Source organism: Dermacentor silvarum, chromosome 6 (assembly GCF_013339745.2).
Source record: "Dermacentor silvarum isolate Dsil-2018 chromosome 6, BIME_Dsil_1.4, whole genome shotgun sequence".
Lineage (NCBI taxonomy): Eukaryota > Metazoa > Arthropoda > Arachnida > Ixodida > Ixodidae > Dermacentor > Dermacentor silvarum.
Window position 1 is genome coordinate 146,760,479 of NC_051159.1, and position 25,811 is coordinate 146,786,289.

Here is a 25,811-nt window from a genome sequence, read left to right on the forward strand (position 1 = left end):
AAATTAGGCCTGCTATTATGCCAACGGTTTTGCTGATGCACGAGGGCAGACGGCCATCCCGGTTCTCTGCAGCGCGCTCGACAAGTGTGCGATTTTCTCGGCAGACGCAAGATCAAACTATAGCACGAGTTCCGTTTGCCGCTTCAGTCTGTATTATTTTAACAACTGTCATTTGCAGCGTCTTTTTTTGTAAGACCATTTTCTTTTGCGTGTGTAGTTCATGTATTGAATAAACGCCAGCAGCGCGCCTCAAACATATCATGATTGCATACATATGTATACCGAAGATTCGACCTCACTTACGTGCTCAACTGCTGCATTCGTCTTTCCAGCCAAGCAGGTTACAGTTAAATTCAAATTGTCACATATGACTTCATCTACGTCGGCAGAACTTGCAGCCCTCCATGCAGCTGTGACCTACGTCAACGAAGAGCCGGCACAGAAATGGGTACTATTTTGTGACTCTAAGGCAGCTCTTCACAGTATGAAGTCTGACTTACATCACAGAACTTACAAGCAGATGATATCCGACATCAGGGAGGTACGCCACCATGCTCTGGAAACATGGCACAGGATTCTAGGGGATTTCTGCTCACTGTGGCATCGTCGGCAACGACTTTGCTGACAGGGCTGCCCGGTCTGCCCACGAAGACACCCAGACGCGTCCAATACCTTTGGCGAGCGCGGACACTGCCAGGGAACTTCATCTGCTTGCACGCAAAAAGTCACAAGCTTTCTGGAGTTCAAGTGCCTTCAGTTGACGATTGTATAAATTGGACTCCTTGCTACAAGAACCATCTAGCCTTTCCCGCTGCGAAACAACCTTGCTGGGCCACTTGTGGTTGGGAGTGGCGTTCACGAACGCTTACTCATATCGTATGGGAATGGCCGAGATCCCGATGTGCGACGCCTGTAGGGGCGAGGAAACCATCGAGCACCTATTATGTATCTGTCCTCGCTACGATGTACAACGCCTCTCCCTCAGGAGAGCTTTAAACCGACTGGACTCGAGACCGTTCTCTGAGTCAAAAATACTGGGACCGTGACTGCACCCGTCACTGGCACAAAAAGCGATTCGCGCACTAGTACACCATACTTGAAGTGCACCGGTTTAAGAGACCGGTTATAGGGTCCCTGTACATCGTCCCACGTGTACTCAGTACTCACTCTTTCCCTCTTTTCCTCTTTCTATTCCCCATTTCCCTTACGCCTAATGTAGGGTAGCAAACCGGACGCTCGTCTGGTTCACCTCCCTGCCTTTCCTCTCCTTGCTCTTTCTCTCTCTCTTTACCTTTTCCGTTATGATACGTGAGCCAGCATGCCACAGCGCGTGGCTACTGCGTTTCGGCAGGACAATAACAGGCAATGAAATGCGCTTTATTTTGCAATTTTATTAGCAACTTTGGTTCAGCAAGGGATAGAATACATAAAAGAATATCGCAGACCTGAGTATCTCGTATCTAATGTACAAACTGCACATTCTATAGGCGCATATACATAAAGCTTCTTACAATTTCTGAATACCAATAATAATGTTTTTTTTTTACTTTGTGTTAGACAATCCTACCAACGCAAATCGTTTGTCGTAACAGTTATCTGTGATTACTCATGCAAATAACCTTGCACTCGGCCGCGCAACGCTTGAAACAGCGAAGCTGGGCGATCGTAGCCCAGCATTTTCCAGAAAGTGCGCACTAACTTTTTATCTGATTACTCATGATGATGATAATTTCTTTTCGCGCGTTTCGTACTTACGGCCGTCACTGCGCATAGCATTGCGCAGCTTGCAACACCGACACCGCGTTTCAATGCCGACACCACGTTCCAGGAGACCCGCTCCGTGAATGCGTCTCTCTCTCGCTCTCATAGCGCGCAGAACCTCTTCACCTCGCAGTGCACGAGCGTACGAATGCGCCAGGTGTGCACAAAGACGACGACGCTCGAACGCAATCATATGGTTCGCATAAATGCATGCTCTGCAGGCGTGGCTGTATAGCCTAGTGGCACGGCCGCTGAGATAAAAAAAAAAAAATGTGCGGCCCGTTGCGTGGCACCGAAACGGTGTCTCGGGCCCAGTGCTCCTCGCGCCCGCTCTGGCGCCACTGCTCGGGTACAGCCGTTCATGGAGAAGCGTTTCCATAGCCGCGTTTGTACGCGCCACACTGACTGTAATCAGGCCGTAAATAACGCGTTTTATAGTTGCACATTACAGGTTGGATATTAAAGTCCGTATTAAAAGTGCCGATTACCCCACATATGTTAAACATTTGCCCTAGGAGTGCCAATCTTTTGTAGAGTGGGCCTCAATGCTCTCCATGAAGGCTGCCCGCTCGACTCAGATGAAATTAAAAGAATCGCTCTATACTGAATAATCGGGAGTGGGTTTACGTGTTTCTTCAAGACGACTTCAAAACGATGGATCGCGTTTATTTACAAGATGATGAATGCGAAGGTATCGCTCAGCGCAAACAGTCCACGGCGCCACACCCAATCTAGCCCAGCTTCGTCCTTCTCTTCAACCGAACTCCGCTCGCACGTTTCAATATTCTCGCTACGCTGGTAGTGGCACGGCCACTCGGTAGGTAGATAGGTAGGTAGGTAGGCAGTCGGAAGAATCTTCACCCCGTTTTTACAGGGGCAAGACTGCGGGCCGTTCCCATGTTGGGACGGGAAGGCCAAGGCTCACCGCCGCATCGTGGGCCCTCTGGACAGCCCGGAGTTGATCAATCCATTCGTAGCTCTTTTTACATAAAAAAAGTGCAGCCTACCGCGTCACGTCACCGCTAGTTGGTGAGCGCGTCTCGGCTGAGTTGACAGTTGCGGCCGCTGTTTTTCCTGGGCTCGAAAAAAAAAAAAGTTTCCTGGGTTACGCGTTCTTTTTTTTTTATGTACGGCGGATAACCGGGAAACACAGTCGGGACCGCATTCGGAAGCACAAGCCCAATGTTCGTGTTCTTTTTGCAGTCATTCTCCGTAAAATGTAATGAACATACCAGCGACCTGTCGCTTGGCTCTCACTTGCTTCCTTTCCCTGACAGCCCTTGGCGAGAAATATTCTTCAGCCACGCTTCCCGACGCTGTAGATCGCAGGGGAATTCGTGGTACTTCACAGAAGCGCCTCTTCTCGCGTTCGGGTTGCACAGCGGTACACAACAGCTTCGCGGCATCACACCGCTACAAAAAAACCATCTGCCACACACGCGCACACCAGAGAACCGTACTCAAGTACAAGAAACATGAGGCAAGCTGCTCACACACACGATCACACAAAAAAGCACACGAGAATGCGCACGAAAAAGCACATCAACACGCATAAATCCGGAGGCAACCACATTCTAGCACGAAGCGGCGTCTGCCTTGCGTACCGTAGCAGTGGCGCCCTCACCAAAAACAGCGGCCGCAACTGTCAACTTAGCTGAGACGCGCTCGCCCATTGACGGCGACGCGACGCAGCAGGCCGCACCTTTTTTTTTTTTTTTTTTCATCCAGCGGCCGTGCTAGTGCTTACGAGGCTCGCTTTGGGACCGGGGGTACGCGGGCTCAAATCCCGCCTCGGCAAGAAAGTTTATTTTCTTTCTTGGTAGTTTCTTGCTACGTACCACAAATTACGCAAGGGTGTCTGAACGGGCGTGTTGGTAAAGTTTCATCTTTGGTTAGCAGCGCTTCCATGTATATAGTCGTGCTGCTAACCAAAGATGAAACCACAAATTACGGCTCGCCTGAACAGCTTCGCTGTTACACAATTATCCTTGAGCGACACTGATGAAAGCATATTTCACATAACAAAACTAAGACGAGGTGGTGTTGTCCGTGCTGGAGCTGTGGTATGTGGTATTAAGTTTTATGCTTACACACAACGCAATTCCAGGAAGAAATTTCAACACTCTTTCCGCAACACAGTGCTTTCAATTACGTCAAAGATTCTATTTTGTTGTGGGATTTGTGCTAAAAACATGACAGGAAAATTTAACAATCCAAATTCTCCTTTTAACTGCTATTATTTTGAAGTAACAGGTTTGGTAATGCTGCTTTCTCAACAGTTGTCTGAGAACAGATAGGTTGCACGGACGTCATCGCGGACGCCATGTTTGGGTACTAGTAGGTCGTGAAGCGGCGTAAGCAAGAAACATGACAGCAACGACAGGCGCATCTTGCGTCGATCGCCAGAGCGATAACAGTGATAAACCGGTGAAAAACAATCGCTGTCTAAAAGCAAAGCTGTGTGTGCGTGATAAAACGTTGCACTGACGTCATCGTAGTCGCCATCTTCGGGTACCAGCGTTGTGAGAGTTGCTCCGTGACGTCACATATAACATATCTATAAGGCACTGACGCATTATTATTGCGATAGCAATTATATGGACACTTTAACCGGATTTCTGCCGTCGGCGTCGCCATCGTCGTCGCCGTCACCGTGAGGTTCCGTATAGATTCCAAGGGCGATAAAATCGTCGCCGCGCGCCGTATGCGCGAGCGAAAGCGCGCGGGGGACGCGCGCTATCACGGAGGGCGAACGCACGGCGGAAAGCAAACGCGACCGTCGCGCGAGAGACCGTGGGGGTATGGGAGGGAGGGAGGCGGAGCGGCGCTGTGCTCCGGCACCAAAGGCGTATCTTGCCACTCAATCTCCCACGCGAAAGCAAGAAACGGGAAGAGGGGGAGGAGGGGGGGGCAGCTTCTCCTCTGCCAACAGCTTCTCCTCTGCCCTTTGCCCGGCGGTGCCGGTCGCCCGCACCGTATCTTATCTCCACACGTCTCTGACCTTTGAATGCGCTGTGCATTCGCCGCTCAGTTTCCGTTGAAGCGATAGACTGCGCGAACCTGCGCTTGCTGCCAGCGTTTTGACAGTCGTTGGCTGCGGTCATTCAGTGTGATCTATTCATATTTGCTTGTGCGCGATGACACCACGATTGTTACTTCAGTTAGTAAACCAATGTGTCCAAGTTTATGCAGCCGATAAAACTACTATCCCTACTCCGAATAGCTCTCTACTAATTTGCTATCGCAATCGATGCTTCGCCTTTCGGGCGAAACTGCGACATTTTTTTTCAACCTTTATGTATGCATCTTGTCTTCCCAGTTCTGCAGAATGCCTATTACTGGAAGACGATCTTCCGAAACTTGTAAGCCACTGGTCAATGGTCTATGAGCATTTCCTACCCTAGAAGAATTTGTTTTGCACGGGGGGAGCAATACCTTGCGGTAACACCGGAGCTCGTGGCTCGCTAAGCGCCGACGTAAGCACCTTCGTACGCATTGTGCGCCAGCGCGACTTGACACGAAGGTAAATCCGCTCGTTTTGAACAAAATCTGCTCGTCTGCTTAGTTCTCATTTAACAACCGCGAACGTCGCACGTCGCAGATGAATATTCGATAAAGAATAACAGACAAGCAGGTGTTTTCTTTTTTATCGTTTCTTTGGCGACACGCAACATTTCGTTTCGCAACGTAAAATGAACCCGGCGCCGTAGGAGACAACGCGAAGAAAACAGCTCTTGGAATGCTTTCTGCACTAGAGCAGCGCCCTTAAGTTGGTTCATGCACCTTGAGGAGCTCTAGGCGACTTGCAATGTCTAACCAAGAACAGGCAAGCATGTTGTTCTGCAACTTAACCCTCTCGTCTGTGCAGCAAGCATTCGAGTATCTTCAGCAAAGATAAGTAATCAGTTTTTTTTTTCATAACGTGAACAGCAGTCGCCGAGATATAACGAAACGCAATTTCCGTCAGTGGGTCAGCTAGCACTCAATCGTCTCAGGAGCGGTTGTCGATAGGTAGCTTCAATGTATTTACACACCACAAAGAAATGTACCGCGTACGGAATGCCCTGCCTTTCGTCTTATAGCTGTTTCGATAAGGTTAGCGGCTATTCGCTACATAACAACTGCATAAAAAGCGTGCTTACCTTTCATTCTCTTGGAAGCGGATAAAAAGAAGCCCTGCTGTCCCTTCCCTGTTGGCCCACCACAGAGCGACGCAGATCATCTTGTGGCATTTCTTCTGTTTTTTATACATCGCTGGAACACTGGCCGATACAGAAAGAAAATGTTGCAGCGCACAGTAGAAGGGAAGGAGGTGCAGAGAGCGGCAGGAGCAGAGGAACGAAATGGCAGCCGCAGCGATAAGAGCGCAAGCGCCGCCCGTTGGCGCAACAAGTGAAGCGACTAAATAAAGATATAGCATGCAAAAAAAAAAAGAAAATAGCCAGAAACACATTTTATTTCTACACATAATTGCATCACTTTACCTTATTGCTAGTAGGTTTAAAAGATAAAGCCACATATGAAAACTTTACTGAATTTTCCTTTGGCTACCATGCAGTGTCATTGCAACGCTTTATTGCCAATACCGAAACTAGTCCCACTGTCTGCCGCCTGCTTGAACTAGAGAGAAACGGCACACACGGAGCGAGTGAACCCTCCTTTCCATTCTCCGGAGGGAGGGAGCGCTTGTGATTGGCTGGGACAGCGGCGTGACGCTCCATTTGCGGGAGCAGAGGATTTCCGGCGCGCCAGCTGTGGGTGAGGCCCTATGGTTTCATCTCGCCAGCTGCGGGTGAGGAGGAGGTAGCTGTGGCTGAGGAGGGTTTACGGCTACCAGCTGCGGTTGAGGACTTGGTTTTTCCCGTACCACGACCGCCACACCGACGGCGCGAGAGAGGCAATACAAGTTTCGCTGGAAAAATACTAGGAAATTGGTCTCGTTACACTGACGCTTTCGCGCTGGGTTTTCCGTCGCGAAATTAAAGAAACGGCAGTTTGGTCATCATTTTATTTTGTAGCAATTAACCTATTATCGTGAAATTATCCAAAATAGAGTTGTGAAAGAAAAATATTTATGTATGAATAAATTTATTGTATCCCCTTAGTCTTCCCTTAATAAAGCGAAAGCTAAACATGCTGTTATCTAAAAGTGTCCGGTGTGTGAATTGCAACATTGCAGTATGCTTCGTGATTCTCGGCAATAATTACAAGCATTTGCATTATAGAAATACATGATTATTAAATGATAATAACTGCAATATTTAAGAATTTAAAAGCAACAGTCACTATCCTCACGCTATGAACCGAGCCGAACGCAGTAATCCTGCATACACAAGTCTCCTTCAGGCAAAAAATATGGCCTATAGCTAATGAGTCAGTTATTTAGAGTGAAAGTGCACAGTCAATCAGTATCAGTTCTGTTTTTTACAGGTGGGTTCAAATGGGTTCAGCGTTTCTCCTGTATGCTTCTTACTACTTGTAATTTGTTTTTAGTTTTGGTTATTCACGATACCATATGAATGACACTGTCGACGTAATTTCTTTCTTGCAGCATTGACGGAGGACGAATCAATGGCGCAGTGCGTCCTGTTCTTAACCACTGGCCAAGAGACAACCTCAACTGTCATCTCGTACACACTGTACTTGCTAGCAATCCACCCCGACGTGCAGGAGAAGCTGAGGGAGGAAGTGGACGAGTGTTTCAAAGTTCACGTAAGCAGTCCGAGTTGTATTTTAAAAGCAAAGCTTGTCTATGTCTAGCCTGAACGTCCGCGTCTGTTCTAAAGCACTGCACGGGCTCGGGCTTACCCGAAAGCCTGGGCTTGGCTCGGCCCGTGGGCCGGGCCGGGCCGGGTAGGCAGTTATGTCATGGGCTCGGGCCGGTCTCAGGCACGGCATGTGCTTTTTGACCCAGGCACGGGCCGGGCTCGGGTATTTTAACGCGGGCCCGGCCGTGCTCGGACTTTCTGGTGGTGTGCATGTAACCTGCAGCGAGTTAGCCTCGCGCGTCTCGACTCTGAAAAACCTGTTGCCCTGGCGCAGCTGGAAGCTAGCAGTGCTACTCCTGTGTACTTCCCTATTCTTCTTCCGTCGTATTTTGCGCTGTTGGAGCAGATTGCAAAAGTCCAGAAAGACCGAAGTCACCTCAAACCAAAGGATGCCATTGTATTCCTTACCTAAATCAGTGTAATTAATGCTTTCAGCGCGGTGCAAGCGCGTTCACGACTTGCTGAATCTTCAAAAGCGAATTGGTAAAACCATGACTGGTAAGATAATTCGTCACGCGGCTGAAATTTGGCACTGCGTCCACCCATGATTGCACGCATGTTCTCAACCGGCCGCCTAGCAGCAGCGCATTACGCTGCACCATGGAGGAGCGAGAAGCTTTCTTTCTCCATTTACTCCATTCCTGCGCTGCGCTCACGATCGGTCATGGCATGTGCTTCGGCTATAGTGTACTAGAATACAGTTGAGTAGGACGAGCGGCTAGGGCGGCGCATGCTTTGCAGTGAGGCGCCCGTCGTGGAAAAATACTGCGGCGGCGCTGCGACCGAAGTGGATTGGGCCGCATCAAGTTCGCGCCTTTGGAAACTGCTGGCGATACTGCTCTGGCAGGGTCATTCCTACTACTTCGCGCGCTGGTATTTGCGGTCAGACCGCTCAAATGGTGTTCATAATTGCATATGACATGTATTTATGCCTTAAGAATAAATTACCTTCATACACTTCTTTATTATTATTTTTTAAATTTCGCTCGGTGATCTTTTCCAGTCTCGGGCCGGGTTCGGGCGGGTTTCGAGCCGGGCTCAGGCCGGGCTCGGGCCTAAGGTAAAGGGGTGGCGGGCCGGGCCGGGCGGGTAACGTAGAATAGTTCCGGGCCCGGGCCGGGCCCGGGTCTCGCCATCAAACTTTTGGTTGGGCTCGGGCGGGTAGCCCAACGTAAAAACGGGCCCGGGTGGGGCCCGGGCTGAAAAAATCGGCCCGTGCAGTGCTCTAGTCTGTTCACAGAAACTTTCATCATCAGCAATGGCTCGAGCGTCGTCTTCTTCTTCCACAGCTGGCAGGTTGGCGACCACGCGCAACCGCGCGAACGCGCTCGTGCCATTGCTCCCGCGTTCGTGATCGTCTTCTACCGCTGGCTGCGTTGCCGCTCACGATTCCAGCGTAGAATTTCACTTCTCTTCTGTCGTCGTAATGGGGAGGCCACGTTTACGGGAATATCAGCCATTGCTTAAGGGAGTATGAGCCATTCATTGTCTACGTGACGGACAGATTTACTTTTGAAGCAATTTCATTTTGAAGAATCGCAAGCGGCAATGGCGGGCGGATGCTGCTAACCATGCACACCGCCGAGTAAACTCGAGACATCGAAAGCAAGCGTTTCTGCTTCGACAACTTGTCCTTAATCAGTACGATCCGTTCTGACGAACTTCGACACAGTGCCTTGGAAATGATGAATGAACATTAGGCTACTAGTGGAGAAGACCTTGGTGAAAAAATAGTTTGCGGTATGTGTAAGCAATCTTTTATGAAGGAAAAACTGCCTGCGTTCAGCACTGTGAACCGAGAAAACCGAGAAGAGAAACAAGATGGGAGGGTGTATAGCGCAGCAAATAAGCGCACATTGTACTCACGTCATCAGATCGCGTGACGCAGCGGAGCCATCTCCTTAATTACAAGGGCACATTCCAGTAAACATAAAGTTGATGGCAAAGGGGACGGTTAGGTATACAAAGGGACAAGCTTCGCTTGTCATCCATCTTCATGGAGGGGAAGGGCCGACGATTATTCTTTTTAAGTGCGAAACACTTTAGGGGCCCGTGCTGTCGGCGTCTAATGTAATGTGATGTCATCGTGGTCACGCACAAAAACAAGATCTGCCGAAAACTCGCGTCTCGTTCACTTGGTATATGCCAACATTGGCATGGAAGGGTACAAATGTATGAATAACATGACTAATAGGTCAGAGGTTAAAAATACTGCGCTTGTGTAGTTAAAACCCTTCTCCAATTTCGGGCTTAATGTAGCTCCAATCCTTCTCAAGTTCAGCGCTTGTGTAGTTCAAATCCAGTGCTAATGCATCTCCACTAACGTGAAACCTGGGGAAGTGCGAAGCAGTGACGCCCCGGTGTTTCCCTTATATTATTGTTGTGCTGTTGAGGAGGAGGAATCGAGGGAGGAGGAATCGAGCGCTTGTGGGGTGGTGGCGTCCTCTTTTGCGCTGCGCTGGTACCAGACCTTCGTTTCGGAAGCGATTTTCACGAGTTATGCTAATTCCCCCATATCCCTGGCTCATACCCGCATATCCAATGTGGGTATACGCCACACGTGATTTTGGTCACCTATTAGCTATTCACTTATTTGTAGCTAATCGTAGCTATCCACTTATTAAGCGTGTTTAGTATAGCTGAGCTATACGGCGAGCTTTTAGGGCCGTTTAGTATAGCTAATGTCGTTGTCGAACGTTCATCAAGTTCGGAAAATTATGTGTCATGTCAGCGACGAACGAATGGTAGGATGTTAACTAGTACACCTTGTTTGAGAGAGCATACAATTTAGGAAGGAACGTGGCAGAGTTCCACTACCACCTGGTTTTTACGTGCCAAAACCAGTTCTGATTATGAGGCACGCCGTACTGGAGAGATCTGGATTAACAAAACGCAAGCATATGGGCGTTTATGCATTTCGCCCCCATCGAAATGCGGCCGGCGCGGCCGGGATTCGATCCCGCGACCTCCTGCTCAGCAGCGCAACGCCTTAGCTAACTGAGCGACCAGAACGCAGCAAAGTTGTCTTTAATAATAAATCGAGTGAAAGAAGAAGGCTTTGCACGACGTCCACAATGCTGTTGTCTATGTTCCGACAGTCAATTTTTACGCCGTTCATAAAAGTGCAAGTCTAAGCATTTGGGAAGGACATCAAGTAAATTTTAAGGTGGTAATACCTCTGGCTTGCCTTCAATGATACGCTGTTCTTTTCTATATTGTATCAGGGAGAAAACCTCAGCCTGGACGTCGTCAGAAAGCTCAAGTACCTACACTGTGTTGTCTCCGAGTCTCTTCGAATGTATCCTATAGTGCCACGGTAAGAACATTCACCGAACTGTCTCGTTGCAAATCGAATGAATGCAGATAATTGCAGATCAAGTTTACTGGAAGTTTCTGCTGAAGAGCTGAGCTCCGCACCTGACAGTCGGCCGGCTTTTTTAGATGGAACATTATCTATTGTTATATCACGATCTAGCGTTTCTTCTTTTGACGGGTACAAACTCAAATCAAGATGCACTTTTTGCAAGATCATGATCAGCGGCGCATATTGCTCCACCCCGAGCTTTAACACTCATATTTACACGAGCTTTGCGCATTGGTAGAAACTCATTTTGTCGTTGTCATGATAATGATAATAAAAATACGAGCACCTCATTTGAAACATAGCGGTGGGATATGTGACCAAGCTTGTTCTTTTAACTTTCTGGCGTTTATACGTCTTTAAGTAACTTGATGCTTTACATCTGCTGTCCTCTAACGAGGCATAAAAACGCAACCTTCCTAGCGTGGTGTATTGTTTATAAAAAAATTGATTTCTGTCGATCACGATAAACCTATTAATTGCGCAATATGCAAATTATGCACTGAAGCTCATATTGGGAGAATTGAGAACATGTGCAAACGAGTACACAGTTAAAAAAAAGAAAATCGGCAGACCCACTGAAGACTGCTTACGGGTGGGAATGCGAAAGCATTGTAGTCGCTTTGGTGAAATGTTTTCGCTTAGGTATTCATCCGCATGTCGTCGTGCACGTTGTAAACTTTCACGACATTTGTTTTGGCACATGATGGTGGTGGTACACCTGATTTTATAGGCACATGATTTGGCGTCGGGAGTGTTGTTGCTGTTGTTGTTGTCACCGTTACTAGATTAACGTTGGTTGTTGCCTGTGACGTATGTGGCTCCTACCCACTATGGGGGATTGGCCAAGAAATTAATACGCGGAGCGCAGCGGTGCCATTTCCGTGTGATAGAAGATGATGACGGCGACCCGCACCGTTACCTTTTTGAGGAAAACGCTGTTTTATGCATTGAAGCACAAAGTTATTTGGAACGCCCATGCATTCCGTCGGACACTTTGAAAATTAATATCTTGAAACTTGTTCAGTCCTGAGAATTCATTCCAAGTGGATACGCCTTCCGAACCGAGCGGCTATAAGTCGTAGATTGAAAGATGTGCCGTAAAATAATAAAATAAAAAGATAATTAGCGTAATTATGTTAATGACTCATTTAAGCCTTTTGATTTCACGTGGAAGTAATGGCCGCCTCATCGATCAAGGATTGTAATTGTGCTATCTGCTACAGGCAATTTTTAAAATTTTGGTGCAGATAAAATGAAACACCCTGTATATTGCGGTGTCATAATGAGAAAAATAACTGATGTATCGAAGTATTTTAAGATACAAATGGCAAGTATCGTATTCGTTACACTTGATCTGCCAGTATCTTGTATCTGTATCTCAAATACTTGTCGGCCCAGTATCTTGTATCTGTATCATGATAGATTCCGAAAGTATTGTTGCTCAGCCCAACCCGTAAGCAATGTGCCGTACAAACATATTATCCATGTTTACTAACACACCTTGGCTGTTAATGTCTGCTGCATAGAAAAAGCACGATGGAAGATTTTTGTGCAGATGATGTTTAATTTCTAGGAAAGGCCTCCACGCTTTTATAGTTAAGCATCTGTGCCCTATATGACAAGCTTCACGAGAAAAAAAAATCCTAGAGAGATGTAACTTAATAATTTTCCTTCTTAGCGCTAAAGAGTTTTCTCAATGGGAACCTATACATTTATGACTGCGCGACAGTCAATACATTGCGGATTTACTTGTACAAAAAGAGAAAGTCAATAATATTGTTTCTTTGTATTATGTATTTATAGGGCCTGGTGCGTGGTTGCAGGTTGTTTAAATTAGGCTGTAGACAAAATACACATTGCCAAGCAGCCTAGTGCATTGCAATCCAGAGGTGTGATAAGCGAATTTTGAATAAAGAATAAATAATATTGCAGCGAGGACATGTCCCTACCACGTGACAATATATTCTATGTTGGCATTTCATATCTCCTGGAGTGTCCGCGAATTATCTGAGTGGGTATAGCACGCGAAGAATGTTGATAGACGTATTGAGGGGGGGGGGGGGGGAGGGGGGGACGCTGAAAAATAGTTTGGCCCCCCTGATCAAACGTCCTGATCACGCCTATGGCACCAGCGGTTGCAAGAATGTCAAATTGGGGTCTTGATATGGAATGCAGAACATAGAGTCAGAGAAATGTTAAGAAAGCAAGGTTAGGGGGTGGGTTAATGTCCACAAGACGTACCACTCAAATCTGACATTTGTTGGGCACTTATTTCCAGCATTGAGCGATCACCATCTGAAGACTACGTTCTCGGAGACACGGGAGTGAAGGTGAAGAAGGGCGAGCTGGTAGCCATTCCCGTCTACTCCATGCACTACGACCCACAGTACTTTCCTGATCCTTGGAAGTTTGATCCAGAAAGGTAAACCAAAGAAAATTTTGCAAACCCTTGAAGCTATTGCGTCCCTAATGATGACGCTGTGGTAGTAGCCAATTGTGCTTGTTGATGATGATGAGCACTGCACGGATGCTTAGGATTATACTACTACTACTACTACTACTACTACTACTACTACTACTACTACAGCTGCTGCTGCTCCTGTTGCTAGCATTGCTACAAATAATAATAATAATAATAATAATAATAATAATAATAATAATAATAATAATAATAATAATAATAATAATGTCACAGTTTCGCCTTAAGGGCGAAGCAATGAATGCGATAGCAACACAGCAATGTGACACGAAGTAAGGTGAGCGGCTTTGGTAGCAATATGAATTGTAGTAAACATGAGCTGATTAAGTAAGCAGGTGTGCTGCGGCGTAAGTAGACCGACATGAAGAGAGACTCGATGACCACGAGAAGGCGCGTGTGAAACGGTGGTGTTGATCAGAAGCGCTTCCCGTGGGCAGCGCGTGCGAAGAGACACACCTGTAGCGCTGCACTGCCGATCCGGGCAGCATTGCATGTGTAGCGTGCGTTGGAAAATGTGGCCCGACTATTACTAACTGAATGAACAAGCGTGGTGTGAGCGCGCACAAGCAAACATAAATAGATCACACTGAATGACCGCAGACAACGACTGTCAAAACGCTGGCAGCAAGCGCATATACGTCGCAGCGGGCGAAGGTACGTGCGGTCTATCGCTTCAACGGAAACTGAGCGGCGAATGCACAGCGCATAGAAAAGGTCAGAGCCGTGTGGAGATAAGAGACAGTGCGGCCGGCGAGCGACGAGTGCGGTTGTTGGCAGAGTAGAAGTGCGCCCCCCCCCCCCCCCCCCGCTCCCTCCGGCGCGGCGTCCCGCTTCCTTGCTTGCGCGTGGGAGATTGAGTGGGAAGTTCCCCTCGCGCCCGGTTGCAAGATAGGCCTTTGGTGCCGGAGCGCAGCGTCGCCCCGCCTCCTCCCTCCCTCCCTCCCTCCCATACCCCCACGCGCGACGGTCGCGTTTGCTTTCCGCCGTGCGTTCGCTCTCCGTGATAGCGCGCATCCCCCGCACGCTGCCGCTCGGGCATACGACGCGCGGCGATGATGTTATCTATACGGAACCTCACGGCGACGGCGACAGCGATGCCGACGGCAGAAATCCAGTTTAAGTGTCCATATAATTGCTATCGCAATAATAATAATAATGTGAGACAGCTGTTCAACCTCGACGGTTTATTATGCAGGCCCCACGCTGAAGAGAATGACGCTGGCCATGACGTTGAGTATATAGATGAAGAAGATGAAGGGGCAATATAATGCTCACACAATTACCCCCGCGCATGGAAGCGGCCAACCTGGCCGCTGGCTATGGCGGCGAACGCCGTATGAAAGGCTTTAAACGTGAAAAATGCACAATATCTGTGGTACGGAAGCGGCCGTCCATAGGCGTAACAACGGGAGTGACACGATAGTTAACTGGTGAAGTCTGTTCCTGAACAGTGTAGGGCCCGACAAATTTCTCGCATAAGCCAGGAACGCCAACTGGAGTCCACAGCAACACTTCGTCTCCAGGCTGGAAGGAAACGACACGGTGGGATGCATCATAGCGAGTTTTGCGGTCTTGTTGACCGGCGTCGGTGTTGAGGCGGGCGTGTTGGCGACACTGGGCAACGCGCGAAACAAATTGCTCACACATTGATGTGGACGAGGGCACGGGGACGTCAAAGAAAGAGACGTCGAGGACAGTGATCGGTTGACGACCACCACCACCACCACCACCACCACCACCACCACCCCACCACCACCAACCCCCACCACCACCACCACCACCACCACCACCACCACCACCACCACCACCACCACCACCACCACCACCACCACCACCACCACCACCCACCACCACCACCACCACCACCACCACCACCACCACCACCACCACACCACCACCACCACCCACCACCCCACCACCACCACCAACCACCACCACACCACCACCACCACCCCACCACCACCACCACCCCACCACCACACCACACCACCAACCACCACACCACCACCACCACAAACCACCACCACCACCACCACCACCACCACCACCACCACCACCACCACCACACCACCACCACCACCACCACCCACCACCACCACCACCCCACCACCACCACCACCACCACCACCACCACCACCACCATCATCATCACATCATCATCTCATGCAATCATCATCATATATTTTATGTCCCTGCAGGACGGTCTCTCCCTGCGATCTCCAATTACCCCTGTCTTGCGCTAGCGTATTCCAACTTGCGCCTGCAAATTTCCTAACTTCATCATCCCATCTGGTTTTCTGCCGACCTCGACTGCGCTTCCCTTCTCTTGGTATCCATTCTGTAACCCTAATGGTCCACCGGTTATCCATCCTACGCATTACATGGCCTGCCCAGCTCCATTTCTTCCGCTTCACGTCAACTAGAAAATCGGCTATCCCCGTTTGTTCTCTGATCCACACCGCTCTCTTCCTGTCTCTTAACGTTAGTCCGAAGATTTTTCCTTCCATCGCTGTTTGTGCGGTCCTTAACTTGTTCTCGAGCTTCTTTGTTAACCTCCAGGTTTCTGCCCCATATGTTAGCACCGGTAGAATGCAATGATTGTACACTTTTCTTTTCAACGACAGTGGTAAGCTCCCAGTCAGGATTTGGTAATGCCTGCCGTATGCACTCCAACCCAATTTTATTCTTCTGTAAATTTCTTTCTCGTGATCAGGGTCCCCTGTGAGTAATTGACCTAGATAAACGTACTCCTTTACAGACTCTAGAGGCTGACTGGCGATCCTGAATTCTTGTTCCCTTGCCAGGCTTGTTCCTTGCCAACATTGATGAATTATACAGCATTAATGCGAGGGTAGCAGTCGTCGTAATAAAGCTGAGTAGGAGGTACAAAATGAAGGTAGTACAAGCCTATGCCCCAACCTCTAGTCACGATGATGAAGAAATAGAACAGTTTTATGAAGATGTTGAACTAGCAATGAGAAAGGTGCAAACTCAGTATACTTTAGTCATGGGCGACTTCAATGCAAAAGTGGGGAAAAAGCAGGTTGGTGAGCAAGCAATTGGCAACTACGGCATCGATTCTAGGACTGCAAGAGCAGAGATGTTAGTAGAATTCGCGGAAAGGAATAGGCTCCGAATAACGAATACCTTCTTCAGGAAGTGCAGCAACAGGAAGTGGACCTGGAAAAGCCCTAATGGAGAAACAAGGAATGAAATAGATTTCATACTCTCTGCCGATCCAAGCATAGTGCAGGTTGTAGAAGTGTTAGGTAAGGTTCAGTGCAGTGACCATAGGTTAGTGAGGTCAAGGATTTCTCTCAATTTGAAGAGAGAGAGAGTGAAATTAGTCAAGAGGAAACAGGCCAACCTAGAGGCAGTAAGGGTAAAAGCAGACCAATTCAGGCTGGTGCTTGCAAACAAATATGCAGCTTTAGAAAAGGAAGATAAAGACAACATAGAGGTAATGAATGAAACCGTAACTAGGTTGATCTCAGAAGCAGCAATTGAAGTGGGAGGTAGGGCACCAAGGCAACCAGTAGGTAAGCTCTCCCAAGAAACAAAGGACCTAATGAAGAAACGACAGAAGATGAAAATGTCGAACTCAAGAGATCAGATAGAATTCGCTGAATTGTCAAAACTAATCAACAAAAAAAAAGTAAGGGATATTCGAAATTGTAATGTGGGAAAGATTGAGGAAGCCGTAAAATATGGACGCGGCATTAAATCAGTAAGAAGAAAGCTTGGCATAGGACAAGACAAGATGTATGCACTGAAAAATAAGCATGGTAATATCATCAGCAATTTCGATGACATAATAAAAGCAGCGGAAGAATTCTATACTGACCTGTACCGTGCCCAAAACAGCCAAGCTACTTTCATTCGAAATTGTGATGAACCGGATACAGAGGCTCCTTCTATAACTAGCGATGAAGTTAGAATGGCCTTGAAAGACATGACCAGGGGAAAAGCTGCTGGAGAAGATGGAATAACAGTAGATTTAATCAAAGATGGAGGAGATATCATGCTTGAAAAGCTTACGGTTGGCGACCATACACAAGGAAAAAGGGCGAGTACCCCGTTGTGAGTTGGACGGCCGTGTTGTAAGCGAAGGTGACGAATGGGAGAATAACATCCCAATTGGTGTGGTCAGGGTTGACGTACATTGAAATCATGTCGGACAGCGTACGATGAAAGCGCTCTGTGAAGCCATTAGTTCGAGGGTGGTAGCTGGAGGTCGTTTTATGGATGGTATTGGACGCACGGAGAACATCGTCGAGCAGTTTAAACAGAAAGGTCCTACCGCGGTCACTCAAAAGGATACGTGGGGCTCCGTGTCGTAAAAAGATGGCTTCCAAGAAAAAGGATGGTAGTGCGGCTGTTTCAGCGGAACTGGAAGGTAGTGCGGCTGTTTCAGCGTGCCGTGTCAAGTGGTCTACAGCTGCGACCATCCATCGTTTACCGCCAGCCGATAAGGGTAGTGGTCCATACAAGTCGATACCAACGACTGCGAAAGGAGCTTCAGGACACGGGACAGGTTGTAGCAGTACAGCCGGAGGTGAGGTCAGTCGTTTGCGGTGTTGGCAGATCTAACAGGAAGCCACGTATTTTGCTACGCTTGTTGCAAGTCCAGGCCAAGAAAAGCGGCTGCGAATTCGCTCATAGGTTTTATGGAAACCAAAGTGACCGGCAGTGGGATCGTCATGAAAGGTCTCCAGTATCTGGGTCCGAAGTGATCGGGGAACTACAGGGACCCAACGGTTTCCTTCGGGAGGAAACACGTACCGGTATAGCACTGAATTTTCAATCTTGAATTTCTTCAACTGCCGACGGAGTCGAGCGTTAGGTGTGCGAGAGGATCCCCGAGTACGTTCCATAACGGAGTGGCAGTAGGAGTCACTACGTTGGCAAGTTGCAAACGTATGAGAATGGCTAGGTGGGAGCCGGTCGAGAGCTGCGAGTGAAGGAAATGCAGGAGACACGCCCGGCGGGTTGCTCATGGAAGGTGGTAAGCAGTCAGTGTTTGAAGACGGTGGTAGGGGACAACGAGAGAGAGCATCGGCATCCTGGTGTTTCTTTCCAGACTTGTAGGTGACGTCGTATTCTTGCAAACGAAGTATCCAACGGCCGAGACCTCCCGTTAAATTTTTTAGCGTCGCCAACAAGCACAAGGCGTGGTGATCAGTAACGACCGTAAAGTGGCGGCCGTGCAGATAAGGCCGGAATTTTTGGACGGACCAAACAACGGCAAGGCACTCTTGCTCAGTAATGGTATAATTTTTCTCTGCAGGTGTTAGCGTGCGACTTGCGTATGCGACCACACGTTCTTCGGAAGTTTGCTGACGTTGCAGAAGAACAGCGCCGATACCATGGCCACTGGCGTCAGTATGTAGAAGAGTGGGTGCGGTGCTGTCGAAATGACAAAGCACAGGGTTGGACGTAAGGGCACGCTTTAGGGCGTCAAAAGCAGTTTGGCGTTCGTCCGACCATACATAGGGAGCTCCAGATGGAAGTAGTTGATGGAGCGGCGCCGCAATGGTGGCAAAGTTACGTATGACGCGCCGGAAATACGAAGCTATGCCAAGGAAGCTACGCAAGTCTCTGGCGCGTTGAGGCCTGGGGAAGCCCAAGACAGCGGTAATCTTATCGGGGTCAGGTCGAATGCCCTCTTTGCTGACAAGGTGTCCGAGCGCTTTAATGGTTTTGCTGGCGAAGTGGCACTTTTTTGTATTCAGCTGAAGGCCAGCAGCAGAGAGGCATCTAGAGACTTCGTCGAGGCGCTGCAAGTGCTGATGGAAGGTCGACGAAAATATGACGATGTCGTCAAGGTAGCATAAGCAAGTCTTCCACTTTAAGCCCCGTAGTACAGTGTGGCGGGAGCATTACACAGGCCGAAAGGCATTACGTTAAATTCGTAAAGTCCATCGGGTGTGGCAAAGGCAGTTTTTTCCTTGTCTGCTTCGTGCATGGGGATTTGCCAGCATCCGGAGCGTAGATCAAGGCTGGTGAAATACTCCGCGCCTTGTAATGAATCTAACGCATCATCGATTCGGGGCAGTGGATATACATCTTTGCGGGTTATTTTGTTCAAGGCATGGTAGTCTACGCAAAATCGCACTGAGCCGTCTTTCTTACGCACCAAAACGACAGGTGACGATCAAGGGCTTGAGGAAGGGCGGATGATGCTTCGTTTCAGCATGTCGGCAACGTGGGTATCAATGATCTGGCGTTCGGCGGAAGAAACACGATATGGCCGCCGGCGCACGATGGAAGTTCCATCTGTGTGTATGCGATGAGCCGTTGCAGAAGTCTGTCCCAGAAGAGGCGAATGCACGTCGAAGGAGTCTTTACGCTTGGATAACAACGCCAGTAACTCTTCCGTATGCTGTGGCGTTAGATCAGTGCTGATTGCACTAGCGAGAACAGAAGCAGGGACCGTATCTATAGCTGTAGGTGCTTGTGAAACAGCAGTAGTCGAGGTAAGCACAGATACAGGCTGAGTGTCCAAGAGGCAAATTACAACAGCGCCTTTAGGAAGAAGTACTGGCTCAGCGGTTGTGTTGAGTACAGCCAAAGTGGCCGTGCCGTTGGTGAAGCGAACAAGGCTAGGTGCCAGAGCAATCCCTTTGGACAGGCAACGAGCTGATGGTACAACTAAAACGTCACCATCGGCGGTGTCAGAGTTAACTCCAAGAAGTTGTTCGCGGCCAGGAGGCACCATACAATCGTCAGCAGTTCGTAAACGAAGGCGCGGGTCGGGCACGTCGTCGGAATTGTCGGTCTCGGTCAAGTTAACGAGGCGTTGACGGCACGAAATGAAAGCAGACGCCGAAGAGAGAAAGTCCCACCCTAGTATAAGCATGTGCGCACAGGAAGTCAACACTGCGAACTGGATATGGTGGCGAATCCCGTCAATCGAAACTCGAAGGTGCATTGCGCCGATGGCCGAATCACAACATTATTTGCGCCATGTAGAATAGCTCCATTGTAAGGTGTAGTAACCTTGCGTAGACGAGAGCACAAGTCAGCGTGAATAACAGAAATAGCTGACGGTCCATGAAGGTACGGCGGGTGGGGCAGAGACGGTGACGCTGGGGGCTCCTGGTGGATCTTCTTGGGGCATGGTGGCGGAAAGGCGGGGCAAGCGGCGACCGGAACGAAGCTCCAGGGAAACTCGAAGTCGTAGAGGACCAAGGAATCGAGAGCAGCCTCCACCACTTGCGAGACAGCTGTTCAACCTCGACGGTTTATTATGCAGGCCGCACGCTGACGAGAATGACGCTGGCCATGACGATGAGTATATACATGTGAAGAAGATGAAGGGGTAATATAATGCTCACAATATTAATAATCAATCAAACAATCGTTTATTTATCGTGCCCAGGAACAACCATGAGGTCCTAGTGCTGGCGCACGTATACACAGAAAAAGAAATACAGCAGAGTAATATCACTAAAAACAAAAGATTGAATAAAAAATAACAATCTTGAAAAGAAAAGTGTACATACATGTAACCGTAGGCGCAAAATGCATACACAAGAAAGAGTTAAAATTCTGCGGTTTTACGTACCAAAACCACGATCTGATTATAAGGCACACCGTAATGGGGGACTCCAGAAAGTTGGACCGCCTGGGGTTCTTTAACGTGCACCTAAATATAAGAACATGGGTGTTTTCGCATTTCGCCCCCATTGAAATGCGGCCGTTGGGCCGGGATTCAATCCCGCGACCTCGTGCTCAGATACATAAGAAAGAGTAGAAGGGAAATTGAACAGTATCATAATAATAACAATAATAATAATACTGATCAATCACTCCATCAATCGTGTTTTTTTAACGTGCCCAGGAGCAACCCTAAGGTCTGAGTGCTGGCGCACGCATACATTAATAATAATAATAATAATAATAATAATAATAATAATAATAATAATAATAATAATAATAATAATAATAATAATAATAATAATAATAATAATAATAATAATAATAATAATAAAATACGGTAATAAATTATTTCGCGTTCAAGTGAGCTAAGGACGCATTTCTTTTTCAAGCAAGAAGTCTACCGTATTCAAGAAAGCCGCTTTACTTCTGAGCAGGCCCCGACGCAAGTGGTACCCTGAGGCACGCAGAGACAGCAGTTGTGCAGCTCTATGTCATGTCTGACTGGATGTAAAAGGATCAGAAACATTTTGTCGGTTTCTCTTGAATAACCATTCAACCTTGCCTGTCTCTCCAGAGCAAAAGAACAGTAACAGCTGGGAGGAAGGACTGCATGATCTTGTCACTTGTATGCTGGCGCTGGGAAGACAGATTTTAAGGGGGGGGGGGGGGGGGCGCCACGACATCTGGACATCCCCCCTAAAGGCGCGCATGGCTGCGGCGGAGGTCATGCCGGTAGCAACATGGCTACTCAATTTCTTGCAGGTTCAGCGACGAGAACGTAGACTCCATACAACCGTACACGTACCTGCCGTTTGGAGCCGGGCCCCGCAACTGCATCGGCATGCGCTTCGGCCTGCAAGCCGTGAAGCTGTCCATCCTGTACACCATCCGCAACGTGAAGGTGGTTCGGACTGAAAAGACAAAAGTGAGTTCTAGTGCTTGCGTGAACTCGGGGGCTTTGCGCGTTGCAGCGTTCAGCGGCTGCCCTCAGTGCGCGTCGCAGGAAAGTATCTCAGGAAGATGAGGACGAGGAGGGGTGTTGCTTGCTGCAGGCGGACCTATAGCCTTGCAAGAGCTGCTCGTAATCGCTCCGCCCTAGCGCCACCTATCATGGGCGGTAGGGCTTGAAGCACCATTTCAATACATCTGGCACTAGGGCATCTAATATCACCGAAGTAGACTAATGACAAGTAAGGATTCGAACTGGGGCACCCCAGGCATCGCGCGATTCATTACAGGTTACTTTACTGTCCTACCAACACGGCTCGCCATTCACACTGCAGCTCGTATGTATCACGGAGAATTATGAAGCATAAGCTTCAGGCATTAGTGAAACACGTACAGTTACTTATACGTAGTGAACAAGTTGTATTACAGGCTACAACTTCTTCACAACTTATGGGTAACTGCTTAAGCAGTGCCTAAAGATTATCCTCTGGTTCACTTTAGTTTCTTCAAATTAGAAGTTAGCATCCGGGAGCGTGGAGTAATGATGTGCTTCGTCACGCTTCACTTCTGTCGTTTCTGCATACCCTATCCTGCCCAATCGCTTTGTTTTTAGAAAGTAAGCTAATGCTAATTGACCTTGTACTTCAGGTGCCTCTGGAATTCCAGAATGGATTCAGCGTCCTAACTAGAGCACTGCACGGGCTCGGGCTTACCCGAAAGCCTGGGCCCGGCCCGGCCCGTGGGCCGGGTCGGGCCGGGTAGAGCAGTTTTTTCACGGGCTCGGCCGGGCTCGGGCACGGCATGTGCTTTTTGACCCGGGCCGGGGCCGGGCTCGGGTATTTTGATGCGGGCTCGGGCCGGGCTCGGACTTTCAAGTGGTGTGCATGTAATGTGCAGCGAGTTATCCTCACGCGTCTCGACTCTGAAAAGCCTATTGCCCCGGAGCAGCTGGAAGCTAGCAGTGCTACTTCTGTGTGCTTCCCTTTTCTTCCGTCGTATTTTGAGCTGTTTGAACAGAATGTAAAAGTCCAGAAAGACCGAAGTCGCCTCAACCCAAAGAATGCCATTGTATTCCTTACCTAGATCAATGTAATTAATGATTTCAGCGCGGTGTAAGCGCGTTCGCGAGTTGCTGATTCTTCAAAGGCGAATTGGTAAAACGATGACTGGTAAGATAAGATAATTCGTCACGCGGCTGAAATATGGCACTGCGTCCATCCATGATTACACGCATGTTCTCAACCGGTCGCCTAGCAGCAGCGCATTATGCTGCACCATGGAGGAGCGAGAAGCTTTCTTTCTCCATTTACTCCATCCATGCGTCACGACCGGTCGTGGCTGCGCTTCGGCTAGTGTGTACTAGAATACGGTTGAGTGGGACGAGTGGCTGGGGCGGCCCCTGCTTTGCAGCGAGGCACCCAACATGGAAAAATACTGCGGCGGCGCTGCGATAGAAGTGTATTGGGCCACATCAAGTTCGCGCCGTTGGAAACTGCTGGCGATACTGCTCGGCAGGGCCATTCGTACTACTTTGCGCGCTGGTATTTGAGTTCAGACCGCTCAAATGGTGTTCATAATTGCATATGACATGTATTTATGCCTTAAGAATAAATTCCGTTTATTCTCTTCTTTATTTTTTTAAATGCTGCTCGGTGGTCTTTTTCGGTCTCGGGCCGGGTTCGGGCTGGTTTCGAGCCGGGCCGGGCCGGGATCGGGCCTAAGGTAAAGGGGTGGCGGGCCGGGCCGGGCGGGTAACGTCGATTATTTCCGGGCCCGGGCCGGGCCGTGTCTCACCATAAAACTGTTGGTCGGGCTCGGGCGGGCAGCCTAACGCAAAAACGGGCCCGGGCCGGGCCCGGGCTGGTAAAATCGGCCCGTGCAGTGCTCTAGTCCTGACAGCCCAGGACATCAATATAGGAATCCGGCAACGAGGCTAGCAATCGACTTTCTTTCTCAAGCGATTTACATTTCGAGAATGGTGAACAACTGGCTTTGCCAACGGCTCCATCCATCATGTGTGCAGTAAAACACCGCAGTTTTCACGTTGCGCAGTGAATATTATTTCTGAAACACGAAGCCATTGGTCATAAAAGATGACAACCTATAGAAGAGTTGGTGCACGTTTTCTCGCGTTTACGAGTAAATTTTTGCTATCTTTTCTTTTCTTGTTCCCTCCTCTTCGTATAAAATATTTCGATGGCCTTACTCCCTTGTCAAGCACGGACACGTAGAGCTTCACACAGTGCCCACTCTGCGGCGAAATGTGGTCTGTTTCGGGTAACGTAGCAGTGCCTTTAAATGCGCTGGCGCTCATATTTGTCAAGAATCTTGATTTCTGACAAAGTACGATTGCTTTTCTCATGTACAGGTAAATTATTATTATGATTATTACTTTATTATACTTATTTGATTTGCACACATAAATATAAATCCCAGAGAAGAGGATGAGAGCTAGCTGGTAACTGCTACCAGGAGAGGTCCACGCCTGCCGGGCTGTACAAGAGATGCCGGATGTACAAGAGACACAAATGATAGAAGAGTCTTTTGTGCTTGCTGACGTTTGGACACACGATCCACCGGAAATATAATGTCACCCATGGCAGCACATGATAAGCCAAGCGATCGGTAGTACACAGGTAAAAGAAAAAAAAAAGACACATAAGAAAGCACAATGTAAACAGACAAATAAACATCACACAGACTCTCCGTGTGACATATTAGAAAAAAAAAAAGGAAAGCGGTATAGTGCGCTAGGTGACAACCGCAGTCGGCAGTACGCAAAACAACAGGGCGGTTTATAGCTGCATGGCTGGCGTGTGGAGTCGTCAGAGTAAATCATGCCGGCATAACTTTGGTAGCATATACAACCGTTCTCCTTGCAAAACGTGTTATTGTCATGGGCACCAGTCATCGCCTGATATAAATCCGGTGCAGGTCGAACGGCTGTGCCAACGCCCACGAAAAAAAATTTTGTGCCGTGTTAGGCAGCGTATTCCTAAATGCTAATGTATAGCGTCGTGCATACTTGACCCTTCTTGTATATCGCCGCATAAATTTGCAGATTATTCGATGTCGCCGTAAGTTGTCAAAGTCTGAACAGTTTGGTTATCTTTGTTTGTTTTCGCTCTTGTTAGGTTCCCCTGGAATTCAACAGTGGGTTTAGGGTGCTCATCCCAAAGGACATCACACTGGGAATCCGGAAAAGAACGTAACAACCATATTCGAGTGACTACATCAGCAAGACTTCGTCTTCAGTGCACCTATTTGCAGAAGAGAGGCATCTCATAAAAAAAAAAAAAACTAAATAGTTACTCACGTGTGTTTTTATTTTCACTGGCACCAATATGGCGAATAAAAAAAGTTCGTCGGCCCTTCCACTCCGTGAACATGGTTAACCAGCGAAGCTGAAACGTGTTGTCCCGGTGTTTATCACTGGGTTATGATGCAGCAGGTTCATTAGAGTATTTTTCAATTATGAGGTTACACACGTACATGTACTGTTGCGACGGCGAGAATGACGTCACTGACGGTATGCCCGCAGTCCGCCGTTGTCGTTTGCGTTCGATGTCTCGAATTTGCTCGGCGGCATGGATAGTAGCCTGCGCCCGCCATTGCCGCTTGCGATTCTTCGAGATGAGATTGCGTCAAAATGAAATATGTCCGTTACGTAAGACAATGACTGGCTCATACCCCCTTAAGCAATGGCCTATGCCCCAGTAAACGCGGCATACTCAGTAAACGCGGCATAACGGCTGCGGCACCTTTCTTCTCAACTCGTTTACTCCACGGAGGCCAAATACTCCTCCGACCAACCACGTTAAAGTCAAGC

General features: G+C 48.5%; 1 protein-coding gene across 1 annotated transcript in view; it reads left to right on the forward strand.

Moving 5' to 3' along the window:
* LOC119456162 (cytochrome P450 3A24-like) overlaps positions 1-25,352 on the forward strand; it is a 66,666-nt gene extending 41,314 nt beyond the window's left edge. Inside the window, exons 10-14 of the mRNA XM_037717788.2 lie at positions 7,313-7,473; positions 10,754-10,845; positions 13,172-13,315; positions 21,797-21,959; positions 25,117-25,352. Of these exons, the coding sequence (XP_037573716.1) occupies positions 7,313-7,473; positions 10,754-10,845; positions 13,172-13,315; positions 21,797-21,959; positions 25,117-25,194 (638 nt within the window). The 3' untranslated portion in view covers positions 25,195-25,352. The remainder of the gene's footprint in view (positions 1-7,312; positions 7,474-10,753; positions 10,846-13,171; positions 13,316-21,796; positions 21,960-25,116) is intronic.
* The last annotated feature ends 459 nt before the right edge of the window (positions 25,353-25,811 follow it).